Genomic DNA, 18,186 nt, shown 5'->3' on the forward strand with positions numbered 1-18,186 from the left:
TCAGTGACCCTCCTGGAGCATTCACTCCCCTGGGGTTCTTGCCTGCCACACTCATGCTTAATACAGACACCGCAGACAGGAAACCACCAGTGCTTGTAGAAGAATATCCATGGCATGTGCCTCAGTGGAAGGTGCAGAGGGGTACTGTCAGGACCAATAGTATCTGCTAGACCATCTATTAGCCCCTTCACTCCACCATGACCAATTACAACCTAAGGATGAAAAAACTAATGTTCAGTAGATTAACAGTTCAGGTCATGGAATTCACGAGAATGGAGAGTTAGGTCTGTTTCATTCACTCTTTATCCCCAGCTTCTACATCAGGGCTGGCACTGTAAGACCTTGATTAATCTTTGCACAATGAAGGAACATCACACAGTAGCAATGACTTGGTCAAGTCAAGACCTGAGCTGGGATCTCCTCCAAAACACCCCATGTTTCCCCCACTGACCTGGTAAGAATGTAACATTACCAGCAGTTAGCATGGGCTGTAGCATGTGTGTGCAAAAAGCAGTTGTTGAATGATTAAATGGTGAAACAAATGAACAAATGTATTCCATACCTTCATGTTCCATCTTTCCTTTCCTTACTTAGGAATCACAGAAAAATACTCTAAAGAAAGTGGAGAGATGCCCTGCCACACACAGTCATGGAAAAATGAGGATTTCCAACAAAAATTCACACAGCTGCTACTTCTACACAGATCTAAACCCAGAGGCTATGATTTTCCACTCTGGATGAGGAAACATGAGGGTACAGATGATCAAAAACATTTGATTGAGGTCGGAGACCTATTTGGCCCAGACCCAGGTACCCAGGAAGAGGCTCTCACAGTCGTACTGCATGGGGTTGCTGGAATTGGGAAGTCAACCCTGGCCAGGCAAGTGAGCAGAGCCTGGGAGGAAGGCAGGCTGTACAGGGACCGCTTCCAGCATGTCTTCTACTTCAACTGCAGAGACCTGGCCCAGTCCAAGACAATGAGTCTTGCTGAGCTCATCTCCAAAGACTGGGCTGGCCCTGTAGCTCCCATTGGACAGATCCTGTCTCAGCCAGAGCAGCTGCTCTTCATTCTTGATAACTTGGATGAACCAAAATGGGACTTGAAGCAGCATAGTTCTGAGTTCTGTCTGCACTGGAGCCAGCAGCAGCAGGTGCACACACTGCTGGGCAGTTTGCTGAAGAAAACCTTACTTCCTGGGGCTTCCCTGCTCATCACAGCTCGGATCACAGCTCTGGGGAAGTTCATTCCTTCTTTAAAGCAGCCACGCTGGGTGGAGGTCCTGGGATTCTCTGAGTCAGCCAGGAGGGACTATTTCTACACATACTTCACAGATGAAAGCCAAGCAGTTAGAGCCTTCAACTCAGTCGAATCAAACCCAGCACTCTTGTCCATGTGTGTCATGCCCTTGGTGTCCTGGCTGGTCTGCACTTGCCTGAAGCAGCAGATGGATCAGGGGCAAGAACTCTCACTGACCTGCCAGACGACCACTGCCCTCTGTCTGCACTACTTTTTCCACATTCTCCAAGTTCAGTCCTTTGGGACTAAGCTATGGGACTTCTGCTCTTTGGCTGCTAAGGGCACCCAGCAAGGAAAGACCTTGTTCAGCCCTGAGGACCTCAGAGAAAATGGGTTAGATGAGGACATCACCTGCACTCTCTTAAAGATGGGTGTTCTTCAGAAGCACCCCACCTTTCTGAGCTACAGCTTCATGCACTTGTGTTTCCAGGAGTTCTTTACAGCAATGTCCTGTGCTTTGGGGGATAAGAAGTTAATTAGCATCAGAAGTATGAAAGAGTTTATAGGAGAATATGGGATGGTTGGTGTGTTTGGGGAACCAATCACATGTTTTTTATTTGGCCTTTTGAGTGAGCAGGGGATGAGAGAGATGGAGAGCATCTTCAAATGCCAGCTGTCTCAGGAGAGGCATCACAAGCTGCTGCAGTTGGCCGAGAAGGAGGTCAAGCTCACACAGCAGAACCTACAACCATATTGTTGGCACTTGCTCCACTCTTTTTATGAGTTTCAGAATGCAAGTTTTCTGACAGCAATATCTGATTTCTGTGGAATGAGGATATGTGTCCAAACAGACCTGGAGCTCCTGGTGTCCGCTTTCTGCATTAAACACAACCGGCTCGTGAAGAGGCTTCAACTGAATGAGGGTGGACCTCACAGACAAGCACAAAGACCATCAGGTGTAATTGTGTGAGTGCTCCCCGACCCCTCCCTCCAGCTATTCTGTTGTCCCCACTGTCCTGGGCCCTGGAGGAACTCTCACTAAGCCTGGCCTCTTATTGCTAAAGGACCTAGGTCCCCAGGGACTTGTAAGGGCCAACTTGGACTCCCATTCTCTGTCCACCTAGGGTTCTGTGCATAGTGTCTAACCCTGTGACCTTCCCTACATGCCTCTGGGCACCCTGCTGTGGCCCTGCCTTGTACTGCTGCTTCTCCTCCTGTCTCTGTCATCATGGCTCCCTTCACTCCTGGTGCACATCCACCCAATCCACCTACCTCTGTTTCTCCCTCATGACATGCTTCCTGCCAGGCACTGCTCACTCAGCTGCTTCAGGAACACCTTTGATAGCTGTTGACTATGAGCTTGACCCTGAAATCTCTCCCATCACCTCAGAATGTGTGTGTGTCTGAAAAGGAGTCTCTATTTTCCCTGCAAAATGAATTTTCTTGTGTGTGTCAATGATGCACAATTGTCTCAGGAATCTCCATCTGAATATGACCTATTAGCTCTCTCTAACAACCCTCCAACCCCAGCAACACTGTTAACTTCCATATCTAGGTTCTGCAACTCAGTGGAATACTGATCCTTTAGTTCTTTGTGGTGCCCATCTCTCCTGTAGATAATTCACTCCATAAATGAGTATTATACACTGATTTTATGCCAGACCCTAAATATCAAAGATTAATAAAGCACATACCTATCTAAAGGAACTTAAATAGGGAGAGAAAACAGACATCCATCCATCCAGAGAGAGAAGAGAGTAAAAAGCCTATGAGAAGAGAGGCACAGGAGAGGCAGTTGGTAACCGAAAGGAGGGAGGGATCATGTGAGTGCACCACAAGAGAACAGAGATTCCAAGGAGGAAATGTAGGCCTTGTGTGTTTTATTTTCAGATTTATAAATTTTTTCTAATATAAAACTCATGTGCATTGTAGAAAAATGAGGACATATAAACAACAAAGTAAAAATTATCAACCAGAATTCCATCACTCAGAAGTGATAATCAATCAAAAAGGATATATAGGGACTTCAGGTCAAGATGGAAGTGTAGGTGAACATGGCTCACCTCCTCACACAACCACATCAAAATTACAACTAAAATATAGAACAGTGATCACTAGGAATCACCAAAAATTGAGTTGAATGGAAAAACAACAACTACGGAAATAAGAAAACACATCCATCCAGATTGGTAGGAAGGGTGGAGATAAGACATGGAATGGGCTGGTTCCTCAACCATGTGTGACAGATAAAAATTTGGGAGGGACATTAGGAGCAAGGTTCCCAGTCTCACACTAGACCCCCAGCACAAGGTGCCAGTGCCAAGAAAATAAGTCCCCCTAACTTCTGGCTGCAAAAATGAGCAGGGATTGAGTCAGTGGAAGAAACTGCTGGAGTCCAAAGCATTTCCTCTTAAAGGGCCCACACACAGACTTACTCAGACTCACCCCTAAAGAGCTCCAGCACCAGGAAGGCAGTTCAAAAAGCACCAATGGCATACAGGGAGGAACTGAGATATCTGGCAGCAAGATGAGAGCTGGGGGACAGCTTTCTCCCAAACAGTGAGCCATGCAGAGGCCATCATTCCTTTTCTGAACCCACCCCCCCACCACCCACCAACGAAGCCACAGGGCTGGCAGGTGGGTGCCATACCTGAGATTCCATTAACCTGCCTAACACTGTTTGCTAGTCCTGGAGATCCTCTGAGGCTCCACTCCAACTACCAGACCCACCCAGCTGTTAACAGTGGCTTTTCTATATGAATAGCTGGTCTTAGCTAACACTTCACATCTTCTTAAATTCTTTAAAACAAGCAACAGCTGGCCTCAGTGAGCCCCTACTCCCCATATCTCTTGCTAAGTGGCTCCAGGCTCAGCACTAGTAGCAGCCAGCCTAGGTTCACAACTTGGTTTCACCAGAGAATTGCCAAGTCCAACAAAAGTAGCAACCGTCTGTACATTGTTTTGTAGCTCATGCAGGGTAGCTCCAAGCAGAACGCAGGTGGGGGCAGACCTTGGCCAACACCACTCAGGGAAACCCAAAACCTGCACACTCAGTGGAAAACTACAGACCGTGCTGGAGCACCACGACCATGCTGGAGCACCACCACCCTGCCCCTGCAAAGCTGATCTCCATGGAGGGTGGATGTTGGTGGGTCAGTGGTCACAGCAAGTCCTTGCTGCTAAATGGCCTGGAAAACTCCTTCCCATTGACCTGCCAACCCAATCAAGCTTCATCTACAAAGGAGGATGTACTCAGCCACACAAAGGGAGAACCTCATATACACAACTTGGATGATAGGGGTGCCTGTGCCACTGGACCCTACAGGACCCCTACTACATTAGGCCACACCACCAAGACAGGAAGTCATAGCAGCTTTACCTAATACATAGAAACAAACACAGAAAGGCTGCCAAAACAAGGAGACAAAGAAACATGGCCCAAATGAAAAAAAAAGATCAAAACTCTGGAAAAATACTAGACAAAATGTAGATAGGCAATCTATCAAATGCAGAGTTCAAAACAAAGGTTATGCCCTGGCTGGTGTGGCCCAGTGGATTGAATGCCAGCCTGCAAACTGAAGTGTTGCCTGTTCAGGTCCCAGTCAGGGCATGTGCCTGGGTGGTGGGTCAGGTCCCCAGTTTGGGGCATGGGAGAGGCAGCCACACATTGAAGTTTCTCTCCCTCTCTTTCTCCCACCCTACCTCTCTCTAAAAAAAAAATAAAAATAAAAAATAATTTTAAAAAAACACAGTTATAAGGATGCTCAAGGAACTTAGTGAGGACCTCAACATCATAAATCAGATTCAGTCAGAACCAAAGATACACTAATTATAATAAAGAACAAGTTACATGGAAACAACAGTAAAGTGGATGAGGCCAAGAATCACATCAATGATTTGAGACATGAAGAAGCAAAAACAAAACAAAAACAGAACAACAAGAAGAAAAAATAATTTTTTATAAAAGAGGATAATGGAAGGAGCCTCTAGGACAACTTCAAGCATTTCAACATTCTCATCATAGGGGTGCCAGAAGGAGAAGAGAAAGAACTAGAAATTGGAAATCTGCTGGAAAAAATAATGAAAGAAAACTTCCTTAATTTGGTGAAGGAAATAAACATGCAAGTCTAGGAAGCACAGAGTCCTAAAGGAGATGGATGCAAACAAGCCCACTCCAAGACACATCATAATTAACATGCTAAAGGTTAAAGATAAAGAGAGAATCTCAAAAGCAGCAAGAGAAAAGAAGCTGGTTACATATAAGAGAGTTCCCATAAGATTATTAGCTTATTTCTCAAAAGAAACTTTGCAGGCTAGAAGTGATTGGCAAGAATGATTTAAAGTCATGAAAAGCAGGGACCTATAGACAAGATTGCTCTACCCAGCAAAGCTATCATTTAGAATCAAAGGGCAGACAAAGAGCTTCCCAGATAAGAAGAAACTACAGGAGTTCATCATCACCAAACCATTATTATATGAAATGTTATACGGGTTTATTTAAGACAAAGAAGACAATCAAAATTATAAACAACAAAATGAAAATAACATATCTAGTGACAACTGAATCAAAAAAAACAAACGAGGCAAACAAGAACATCAAAGACAATCATGGATACAGAGAGCATTTTGATGATTGCCAGAAGGAGAGGGTGTGGGGGAATAAGTCAATAGGTGAGGAGATTAAGAAGTACAAATGGGTAGCTACTCAATAGCCATGGGGATGTAAAGTGCAGTATAGGAAATGGGGTAGCCAAGAACTTATTATACACATGACCTGTGGACATGAACAAAGGTGTGGAGATTGCCCGAGAAAGTGGGGAGTGTTCGCTCAAAGGAGCTGAAGGGGGAAAAGTTGGAACTGTAATAAGACACTCAATAAGATGTAATCTTTAAAAATGGAGATATATATCCTCTAGTCTCATTTTATGCACATTTCTAATGCAAAACTGAGTCATACTGTATATTATACTTTACAGTCAGCTTTATTTCATTTTCATATCAAGACTCTCTTCTCATGTTATGAAGTAGCCTGATACAACACCATTCAAATGACCATATGGTATTCCATAGGGAAAGTGCCACACCTATCTGACCATTATCTCTCCTCAGGTACTTACGTTATTTCTAATTGTTATGGTTACAAAACAACTTATGTTAAGGGGAACTGGTCTTTAAAGGACCTGGGTACAGGTGTTGCATTGGTGGTAGCCTTCGGAAGTACCCTGAGCAGGCACAGAGGCAGAGGCCAGGTGAGTAGCAAGAGAAGTCAAGGACATCAAGACAAATAGAGTTTTCAATGGACAATGGCACCTGGATTCTGGAGCAACTTCCATGGGAAACTGCAGGCTGCAGCTGCTGTGAGCAGGGAGTTTTTAAAGACACAGAGCCAGGCAAGGCAGAAACAATAGCAAGGAAGACACTCTAAATAAGCAAGAAGTGTCTGAAGAAATGTCAAAGATTGGCCCAAGGCTGTGGGAGGGAAAGTAAGACCAACACAAGATAGTAAGGATGAGCAGCTCATGTATTTGGTTTGTAATTAAGCACTGTGCATTTTGGTAATAGAGTGTTATTCTTTCATTTCGGTCCTTCTGATTAAAGATTAAAGTTGACAAATGTTCAGCAAAACAGAAAGTTTTAAAAAGTATTCTTCAACTTTCCCAAAACCAAGTGAATGTCCAAAAAACAATCAACTTTCAAATGATAATTTGGTTTGTACCTTTGCAGCATGTATATGTCTTGGAGCTATTAACACTGAAACCTCACTAAGATATTTGAAATTCTCTATAGCACTTTACCACCTCATAAAACCCTCTGAACTAGGTCTTCTTGTCTCCTGCTAGCAGCGAGGAGACTGAGGCACAGACAAGTGGAATTCACATGCTGACAGCTGGCTCCAGACCCTCTGCTCCTCACTTCTGCATGGCTCTGCAGACCTGGGGGGAGGATGAATGGAGCTGAAGAAATATTATAATAGGTCAAGAAGCTGGTGAGCTATCAAGGTAGAGATATCTGGGAAGAATATAAAGATGCTACTCTGGAACTTAAAATAGTATTTGCATCATTGAGCCTGTAGATGAAATCATTTAAATAATGTGTGAAAATCTAGAATTTAAGTTGGTGGAAATTATACAAGGCAGTCTACCCTAACATTCTCACAGGAAGCCAGTCATCAAATTTTCTCTCCTGAGATAATCTCCTTTGCCATCTCTCTACAGTGGACCCTCTCTGGGTCTTGCTATCCTTGCAAGAGGATAGGGTCCCTTGCAAGCAAATCAGGACAGCCACTTAAGTAGTCATAATCAATATTCCCGTCATATAGTCAGCTTTAAACCACCTCTTCCAGACTCTGTTCCCTCCTCCCACCAACTCCTTTCCTTTCTGGGAACCAGGACTTCACAACATCTGTGCCACAGGAGGAAAGGCAGGTCTGGATTGAAGAGAGGATGACTGCATCCTCAAGCTCTGTGCCTTACCCTGTGCAGAGCACTGCAGATCAAAGAGATGAACAATATCTGCCCCTGACCACAAGAATGTCCCAGACTGAGGCAGAAACAGACCAACCAAGTGAACACTGCAATAGAGAGAGGCAGGGGCTGTACAATGAGAAGCCTCATGGAAGTGGGGCACTTAGCCCAGGGTGGTGGGAGCAGAGGGGCAGTTGGGGTGGCTGACCAGCTGGGGGGGTCACTCTGCCCACTGCAGCCTGGTGCTCAAAGGATCCACACCCCACTGTGTTGTGCAGGGCTTTGCACATGACCACCCTCTCAGAACACACAGGTTTCATCTTCTTTGGTCCTCTCTCCCTTAGGTCCAGCTTGAGCCCATTTACAGATGCCTGGTGGCAGATTTTCTTCTCCATTCTCAAAGTCCCTGGAAGCCTGAATGAGATGGACCTGAGAGGAACCTTCCTGAGCTGCTCTGCAGTACAGAGCCTCTGTGAGGCCCTGAAATATCCACTTTGCCACCTGGAGACACTGAGGTGAGTCTGGCCCCAGTTCTGTTCTGAAACAGGGATGGACAGGAGATACAAGATAGAAGTTGTGTTCACGATGGGAGTGTGGTCTTTATATTCAACAAACATTCACTGAGCCCCTCTCTGGCCATGCACTGTATCAGGGGCCATGTCTGTGACAATGAGCAAACACAGACAGGATTCCATCTTCACAGTGTTTGTAGGTTATTACCATTAACCACACAAACACATATGTACTTACAGGCCCAGATAAGGGCCTCCCATGAAAACAACCTTAAGAAAGTGAATATGGAAGGACATCTGAAGAATACAAGGATTTACCTAAGTAAGGCAGGAGGGAAGAAAGTTCAAAGGCCCTGTGGCAGAAAGGAGGATGGTCTTTCATGGAATTGAAAGCCGGCCAGTGAGGCTGGAGGATGGAGAGCAAAGGAGCAACAGAGCCTACAGGGATCATACAGCCAGACCCTCTATGCAAGGCTCTGATGAAATCTGGGGGTGTTTTTCTAATATAATGTGATTATAACCAAAAGGTTCATCAGATCAGTATATTTTCAAAGTAGAAACATTGTAGTATGAAAAAATGGAATGGAGGAGAGCAAAAGTAGAGGTTGGGAAACCAGTTCATAGGAGTTTCAATAGTTCTTGTAAAAATGGTGAGAGCTTGCGGGAAGGGACATTGTAAGAGTTTCTGCAAGAAGTGACGGTGTCTTAGATGACAGTGTTGGCCATGGAAATGCAAAGAAGTGAATCGATTCAAGAGTTTTTTTTTAAAAGGTAAAATCAACCAGACTTAGTAATGGATTAGATTTATAGACCAAGGTAGATGGAGGCATAAAAGGAGATCTTAGGTTCAAACCAGAGGAATGCAGGAGATGGTGGCACCTTCATTGAGATGGGAAATAGTAGAAAAGGAGTGGGGGTAAGGGGAGATGGCATGGGTGGGATTTAGTGCATGTTATTTCAAGTTCCTTTGAGGTATCCAAAAGGAATAGTCAAACTTGTATCGAATAAAGCTCTATGCAAAAATAAGATGACCCATGGAGCAAATCTCAACAAATTTAAAAGAATTTAAGTCATACAAATTACATTCTCTGAACATAATAAAATGAAATTGAAAAGTAAAACAGAGGGAAATTCATAAATATACAGAAATGAAACAACATATTCCTAAAGAAATAATGGGTCAATGAAGAAAGCACAAGGGATATTTAAAAATGTTTTGAGATGAATGAAAAGAAAAACACAATATACTAAAATTTATTTGATATAGCCAAATCATTGCTTAGAGAGACATGAATAGATATCAATGCCAAGACTATAAAAAGAAAGGATATGACCACACACCCATTAGAATGGCCAAAATCTAGAACAAGACAACACCAAATGCTGACAAGTTAGTGCAGCAACAAGAACCCTCATACATTGCTGGTGAGAATGCAAAACAACAAGGCCTTTTTGCAGATTCCTTCAGAAGTGAACACACCCTCACCATGTGATCCAACAATCATGCTCCTAAGTATTTACCCCAATGAGTTGAAAACCCATGTTGACACAAAAACCTGCACACCAATGTTTATAGCAGTTTTATTTATAATTGCCAAAACTAGAGAGCAACCAATATGTCCTTCAGTTAGCAGGCAAATAAACTATAGTACACTCATACAATGGAATGTTATTCACTGCAGAGAAAAAATAATCCATAAAGCTATAAAAAATATGGGGGAAACGTAAATATATATTACTAGGTGGAAAAAAAAAAGACAATCTTTGAGGAAGAACAAAGCAGGAGGGATCACAATACCTGATATCAAACTGTATTACAAAGCCACTGGAATCAAAACAGCCTGGTACTGGCATAAAAACAGACAGACCAATGGGACAGAACAGAGAGCTGAGAAATAAACCCAAGTTTCTATGGTCAATTAATATTTGACAAAGGAAGAAGAAGCATAAAATGGAGTATAAATAGCCTCTTCAACAAATGGTGTTGGGGGATCTGGACAGCTACATGCAAAAAAAAATAAAACTCGATCACCAACTTACACCATACATAAAAATAAATTTGAGGTGGATAAAAGACTTAAATATAAGTCATGACACCATAAAAGTCCTAGATGAAAACATCAGCAGGAATATCTCAGACATTCCATGAAGCAACATCTTCACTGCTATGTTCCCTAAAGCAAGGGACATAAAGGAGAGAATAAACAAATGGGACCACATCAAATTAAAAAGCTTCTGCATGGCTAAAGAAAACAGTATTAAAATGAAAAGAGAACCAACTATATGGGAAAACATATTTGCCAATGATACCTCAGACAAGGGTTTGATCTCCAGAATATATAAAGAACTCACATGATTCCACTCCAGGAAGACAAAAAAACCCAATTTAAAAAATGGGCAAAAGACTTGAACAGACACTTCTCCAAGGAGGATTTACAGAGGGCCCAGAGATATATGAAAAGATGCTCAGCATCACTAGCCATCATCAGAGAGATGCAAATTAAAACCATACTGAGATACCACCTCACACCGGTTAGAATGGCCATCATAAACAAATCAACAAACAAGTGTTGGAGAGGATGTGGAGAAAAGGAAACCCTAGTGCACTGTTGGTGGGAATGCAGACTTGTGCAGCCACTGTGGAAAACAGTATGGAATTTCCTCAGAAAACTAAAAATGGAATTACCTTTTGACCCAGCAATTCCACTGCTGAGATTATACCCTAAGAACCCTGAATTACCAAACCAAAAGAACCTATACACCCCAATGTTCATAGCAGCACAATTTACAATAGCCAAGTGCTGGAAGCAACCTAAGTGCCCATAATCAAATGAGTGTATCAAAAAACTATGGTACATTTACACAATTGAATTCTATGCAGCTGAAAGAAAGAAGGAACTCCTACCCTTTGTGACAGCATGGATGCAACTGGAAAGCATTATGCTAAGTGAAATAAGCCAGGCAGTAAAGGACAAATACCATATGATCTCACCTTTAACTGGAATATAATCAACAAAAGAAAAAAGCAAACAAAATATAACCAGAGACACTGAAATTAAGAACAATCTAACAATAGCCAGAGGGGAGTGGTGAGGGGACTGTGAAGAAAGGGTTTTCAGGAACTACTATAAAAGACACATGGACAAAACCAAGGGGGAGGGTGGAAGCAAGGAAACAAGGTGGGTTTGTCTGGGCTGGTGAATGGTGAGAAGAAAATGCAGACAACTGTAATTGAACAACAATAAAGTAATTTATGACAAGGAAAAAAAACACAACTTAGCAAACTGACACATGAGGAAATAAAGTATCTGAATAGTCCTAAAAAAAAAAAAAGACAATCTGAAAAGCTACATAATGTATGATCCCAACAATATAAAATTCTTTAAGAGGCAAAAATGTGAAGACAGTAAAGATTAGTGACTGCCAGGGTTGGGGGGAGGTAGGGATGAAGAGACACAGCATAGTGACTATTCTGTATAACACTATAATGGTAGGTATATATCAATTTATATTTGTCTAAATCCATAGAATATAGCTCTGGCCAGTGTGGCTCAATTGGTTGGAGCATTGTCCTGTAACTGAAAGGTTGCAAGGTCAATTCCTGGTCAGGACACATACCTTGGTTGTGGGTTCCATTTCCAGTCCAGATGCATGCAATCCCTTGTCCAGGGGCAGAGTGGAGGCAACCAATCAATGCTCTCTCTCCCATTGATGTATCTTTGTCTCCCTTCCTCTCTCACATCATCTAAGAAGCAATGAAAAATGTCCATGGGTGAGGATTTTTAAAAAAGATAGAATATAAAACATTAAAAGTGAACCTTAATGTAAACTATGAACTTTGGGTGATTATGATGTGTCAATGTAGGTTTACTGATTGCAACAAATGATCTACTTTGATGCCTAATGATGATATTGGGGAAGGCTGTGTATGTAGGGACAGAGATATGTAGTTTCTGCCCAAATTTTACTGAAAAAAAACAGTTCTTTTTTAAAAATGTAGTTAAGAAAGGGACAGAGGGAAAGAATATGAGAAGAAAAAGCTCAAATCAGAAACTAACATTTCATTTTAAGAATCAAAAAGAAATAACAATAAAAGGAGAAAATACAACAAAAAGCAAGCAGAACAAAGAAAATAATATAAACTAGAGTGGGAATAAATAAAACATAGAATACAAAAACAATACAAAAATAATGACAGCAAATGTTAGTTCTTTGCAAAGGTCAGCAAAATTGAAACTCTTAGCTAAACTGAGTAGGATAGAAACAAACCTGATTCAAATTACTAATACCAGGAATGAAAGAGAGGTAATCACAATTGATTTCACTGAAAGATTTAAAGGGACTTCAAGGGAAAATTATGAATATTTTAAGCCAACAAATTAGATAACCTAAATGAAACGGACCATTTACTAGAAAAACACAAAGTATTGAAAATGGCTAAAGAAGATTTAGAAAATTTAAATAAAATTTTAACAAGTAATGAGATTGAGTTAATCAAAGAAAGAGAAAGAGGAAGGAAGGAATGAAGGAAGGAAGGAAGGAAGGAAGGAAGGAAGGAAGAAAGACTTCCTACAAAGAAAACCCCAGGCCCAGATGGTTTAATTGATTTATTCTACCAAACATTTAAAGAAAAATTAACACCAATATTCTCAAACTTTGCAAAAGAAAGCAATAAATAGAAGAGGGAATACTTTCCAATGTATTTCATGATGGCAACATTACCCTGATATCAAAATCAGACCAAGAATAACCAAAGTCATCCTAGGGTATTAAAAAAAGTAAGACCAATATCCCTTATGAATATAGATATGAAAATCCTCAATAAAATATTAAAAATAATATTAAAAGGATGGTAAACCATGACCAAGTGGAACTTATCTCAGAAATGCAAAGTCAGTTTAAACCAGGAAAATCAATCCATACAATACATCATGTTAACAGAATAATGGACAAAAACTATATGATCATCTCAATGGACATAAAAACATAGGTGAAAAAATCCAACACCTTTTTACATTAACAACACTCAACAAATGAGGGAAATGTGGGAACTTTCTTAGACTGAAAATGATCAGCTGTGAAAAACCCACAGCTCACATTACATTTAATGCTGAAAGAAAGAATGCTTTTGCCCTAAGAATAGGAACAAGACCAAACTCTCCACTCTTTCCAAGTCTACTCAACATTATACTGGAGGTCCTATCCAGAGACAGTAGACAAGAGAATGAAATGAAAGTCTTCCATATTATAAAGGAAAAGGTAAAATTATCTCTGTTTGCACCTTACATGACCGTGTTTTAAAAATCCTAAAGAATCCACAAAAAAATAGATATTAGAACTAATAAACTAATTATCAAGCTTTCAGGATAAAAGTTCATAAAAAATAAATTGTACTTATACATATAAGCAATAAACATCCTAAAAATATAATTAAGAAAACAACACCACATACAATAGCACCAAGAAGTATCAAATACTTGGGAATAAATTTAACAAAAGGAAGAGCAAGACTCATATACTGAAAACTACAAAACATAGTTGAATTAAATTGAAACTAAATAAATGGTAAAACATACCATGTTCATGGATTGAAAGACTTAGTACTAGCTGTTAAGACAGTTATGATTGCCAAACTGATCTATAGATTAAACTCAATCCATGTCAAAACACAGCTAGCTACCTTTTCTGCATAAATGGTCAAGCTGACCCTAAAATTCACATGCAAAGAAAACTTTGAATGTCAAAGCTTGGGGGACATACCTATCCCGATGTGGCATGGACAAGAGAAGTCAGCATTGATGCCTGAGGAGGAGCACAAAGGGAGGTGAGAAAACACCAAGGCAATGTAGTGCCGTAGAACTTGGGTGAACTTTCAAGGAACATGTGCTCCCCAGGGGCCATTGCTGCTGGGAGGTCAAGGACAATAAGGACTGCAAGTTGTCCCTTAGATTTGTGATAGGGAAGTCATGGATGTCCGCAACAGGAACAGTTTGTGTGTGTGAGGTGATGAAGTCAGCACCCAAACAGGAATAGATTAAAGGAAGATGGAAGTGGAAATAAGACAACAAATACAAACACCTTTATCAAACTTTGGTAGTGAAGAAGGAAAAAGAAGTGAAACAGAAGGGAATGTGGGATTTACTAGAGGGGTGTGTGTGTGTGTGTGTGTGTGTGTGTGTGTGTGTGTGTGTGTGTTTGCACTGAAGAAGGAAAAGGCCTAAGTTTAAATACATGTTGATAAGGATGATGAAAGATACAGGAAGAAGGACTAATTGATGGTCTGTTTTTCCTCAGAGGGAGGCAATGGTAGAAAGACTGGCCTTGGAGGAGTTGGGAACATCTCACCCTATAACAGAGGAGTAGACAAAGACCTGCCAGAGAGAAGGTGTCCCACAGACACATAGGCTTGACTGTGGGAAGCTGATGAATTTCCATCTAATGGCTCTACATTTGCCTGTGAAGTAGAAATTCAATTCTATACTAAGAGTGTGAGGGTTGGGGTATTGGAGGTTTGGGGAAGGTAAAATATGGAAATGGCAATTGTTGAGTGAATGATTTCTTTTTTTAAGATTTTACTTATCTATTTTTAGAGAGAGGGGACAGGAGGGATAACAGAGAGAGAGAATGATCGATGTGTGTGAGAGATACATTGGTGGGTTGCTCTCACATGCCCCCAACTGGGAACCCAGCCAGCAACCCAGGCATGTGCCCTGACTGGGAATCCAACTGGCAGTTTTCAGTTCACAGGCTGGCACTCAGTCCACCGAGCTATATCAGCCAGGGTGAATGAGAGATCTCTGCCTGCCAGGCATTGTAGGGGCTCAGGTGAGAGTCACAATTGTGATTCCCTTGTTACTCAGGTGGGAGTGAGAGTGGAGAAGTGGGAGGAGGGCAGAGGTGGGGGTTAGCTAGAGGGATATGATGCGAGGTCAGAGGGTAAGTTCAGTCATATAGCCCATCACATATAATGGAAACTAAGCTAGATTCCATGAGAAGTGAAGAAAAGAATTTGGGGAAAGTTTAGAAGAAGGGAGAGTGTAAAGTGATTTTTCACTGAAGAAGAGATAGATGGAAGAAGTTGAGCAAGCAGAAGATGGTGGCAAATCCAGGCTTTAGCTTTTCTGATCCATCATCTACAGTGAAAACACCACCAAGATGCAGATTTTCATATAAACCTTTATGGGGAAGACCATGGCTCTTGAGGGTGAACCCTCAGGCACAATAGAAAATGTAAAGGCCAAGATCTAGGATAAGAACAAAATTTCTCCTGATCAGAAACACTGATCTTTGCTGGCAAGCAACTGGAAGATGAACATACTTTCACTACAGCATTCAAAAGGAGTCCACTCTTCAGCTTCTATTGAGACTTCATAGTGGTGCTAACAAAGAAAAAAAAGAAGTCTTACACCAGTCCTGGGAAGAATAAGCATAAGAGGAAGAAGGCTAAGCTGGCAGTTCTGAAATACCACAATGTGAATCATAATAGAGAAATTAGTCATGTAGGTCAGCAGAGCCCTTCAGATGAATGTGGTGATGGAGTGTTTGTAGCCAGTCACTTGGAAAGGCATTATTGTGGCACATGTTGTCTCGTGCATTGCTTCAACAAACCAGAAGACAAGTAATTGTATGTGGGCTCATAAAAGACATTATCTTAAAATAAATCTAGGTTTTGGGACCTCCTATAACTACATGAGGCTTCTTCACTTTCCTAAAATCATTCCAGTGAGAACCACCTGAGTCCAGGAAGAAAAGCCTTTGAGAAGGTCTCAGAAATCCTGATTCTACCTTGAACTTCACACCCAAGTGGGAAGACACCAATCTACAGTGTACTCCTTATATAGCAATAGAACCTCACAATCTCCATTATCAATTCTGTATCTACTCCAAGGAATACATTCTTGGGCCTCAAAAAAAAAAAAAAAAAGCCCTGTGGAAATGGCAGAGCAGGGACAATTATTTCCATTTTGTAGATGATAAGAACTGAAGGGGCTTTAACTGATTTGCCCAGATTTACACAAGTGAAAGTGGGAGGGCTGGTCAGGCTCTGTCTCTGAAATATGCACACACCTTTTCTCAGACATGAACTTCTCTCTTTTGTCTTAACTCTTCGGGTCTCCATGAGACTTACAACCAAGGGAGAAATGGGCAGCAGTGGCTCATCTTGGGCTAACTCCCTGAACTTGTCTCCAAGACCCCATTTTTCTCTGACTCTCCAGTGAGCTGACAGCAGCCCTGCCTTGTCTCACTTCTTTCCCATAACATTCCCAGAGAGCCAAAGCAGCCCTGCCTAGGCTCTCTCCTGTTGCTGCTTCTATTCTAAGCCCTTCTTTCTTTCACTGTCCCCAGCTTTAATAAACAATTTCTCAAAATAAAAACAAAACAAGTTCCCTGGCTGCTGTGACTCAGTGGATTGAGTGCCAGGCTGTAAGCCAAAAGGTCATGGGTTGGATTCCCAGTCAGGGCACATGCATGGGTTGCTGGCTGGGTGTCCCGTAGTGGGTGTGCAAGAGACAACTACTCGATGTTTCTCTGGCACGCAATATATCTCTCGTTCTCTCTCCCTCCCTCCCTTCCCTTCTCTCCATAAATAAATAAATAAATAAATAAATAAATAATTTTTAAAAGAAGAAGTAAATGGTAGGGCTGAACTAGAATTCAGTGAGTGCACAGCCCAGCACCACCTCCAACTCTTCATCAGGAAAACCAGGATCAAAGTCATGCTGACTCAATGCAATACTGTAATAAATAGAAGTTTTTTCACAAGAATACTAAATCTGGATCGGGCAGATATGAATACTTCCTCACTAGAAAAACAGAAAGAACTCAAGGATGTACTGCTGTGGGATGTAAGAATGTCTAAGACCTTAGAGCAAAGTCTTCACTAATGTTTGGATTTCTCTTGAAATCAGTTGAATACTAGGTGTTTTCTGAGCATTTTGTTTTTCATGAACATGTACTATTGAGCAGAGTACCTGGATAAAACAGTAGGGATAAGTTAGAGATCCAAATGAGCAGATTCCAGAAGAAGTAATGTCAGGGGGGAGGCAGGAGAAGGTAGAATCAAAGACCCAGGATGGAAGAGCCTTGGTTCCCCCTGGGGCAGAAAGAAAAGAGAAGGGCTGCATGAAAACTGAGATGTGAAGCTGTGTGAAATCAGGATAGAGACAGAGAAGAAAAGCAAGAGACTCAGGTCCCATGGCAGCAACATCCTTTAAGTTGTATTCTAAGTACATGGGATAAGTTATCTCCTTTGACCTGGGCAACCACCATGTGCAATGGGCTGGTGAATTCATGTTACAGATCAGTAAACCTGAAGATGAAGAAACCTGCCCTATGTTCAAATAGTAACTGGCAGAGGCAAAATTGACACCATGTCTGTGTGACGTATAACCAGGAGAAGAGTAACCAGGTCCCAATTTCAGTGTCTTCCAGCTCATTCAGAGCCCTTTCCACAATCGCATCCCATGTCCCATCCAGTTGGAACCTGCCAAGTCTCCATCTTCAGCTCAGGACCCCAACCTAACACTCTGCTCCAGGATTTCTCAGAAACTCCTCCAAATCAGTGTATTCTAAACTAGACTTGCCTCCATTTGACAGAAAACCTGTTTCTCTTCTAAGAACCAGCTAGATAATCCTAGGATCCAGTACAAAATGAGCATTCAATGCCCTTGTTCAAACATCAGAAACAATGTGCCATTAAAAGTACTAACGTACAGAGCTTTATTCCTTCCACCCCAGACTCTCGCTACATCATGAAGTGTTTTTTAATATATTTTATTGATTATGCTAATACAGTTGTCCCTTTTTGTTCTTCCCTTTATTTCCCTTTGCCTTGCACACCCTCCTACCAGCATCCCACCCACTTAGCTCATGTCCACAGGTCGTAAATATAAGTTCTTTGGCTTCTCCATTTTCTATACTACTCTGAACCTTCCCCTGTCTATTTTGTACCTATCATTTATACTTCTCATTC

At 41.6% G+C, this 18,186-nt stretch overlaps 1 protein-coding gene and 1 pseudogene across 2 annotated transcripts in view; both read left to right on the forward strand.

Moving 5' to 3' along the window:
* Positions 1–18,186, forward strand: part of LOC123809275 (NACHT, LRR and PYD domains-containing protein 1-like) — a 65,550-nt gene that overhangs the window by 19,690 nt on the left and 27,674 nt on the right. For both annotated transcript variants that reach the window (XR_006783984.1, XM_045824291.1), the window contains exons 3-4: positions 595–2,203; positions 8,046–8,216. Coding sequence is in view for 1 of the 2 variants with exons in the window: in XM_045824291.1 (XP_045680247.1) it covers positions 595–2,203; positions 8,046–8,216 (1,780 nt within the window). In the remaining variant the exon portion in view is untranslated. The remainder of the gene's footprint in view (positions 1–594; positions 2,204–8,045; positions 8,217–18,186) is intronic.
* LOC123809276 lies at positions 15,369–15,835 on the forward strand (annotated as a pseudogene).

This window comes from Phyllostomus hastatus, unplaced genomic scaffold, assembly GCF_019186645.2.
Source record: "Phyllostomus hastatus isolate PE091 unplaced genomic scaffold, TTU_PhHast_1.1 phas_scaffold_55, whole genome shotgun sequence".
Lineage (NCBI taxonomy): Eukaryota > Metazoa > Chordata > Mammalia > Chiroptera > Phyllostomidae > Phyllostomus > Phyllostomus hastatus.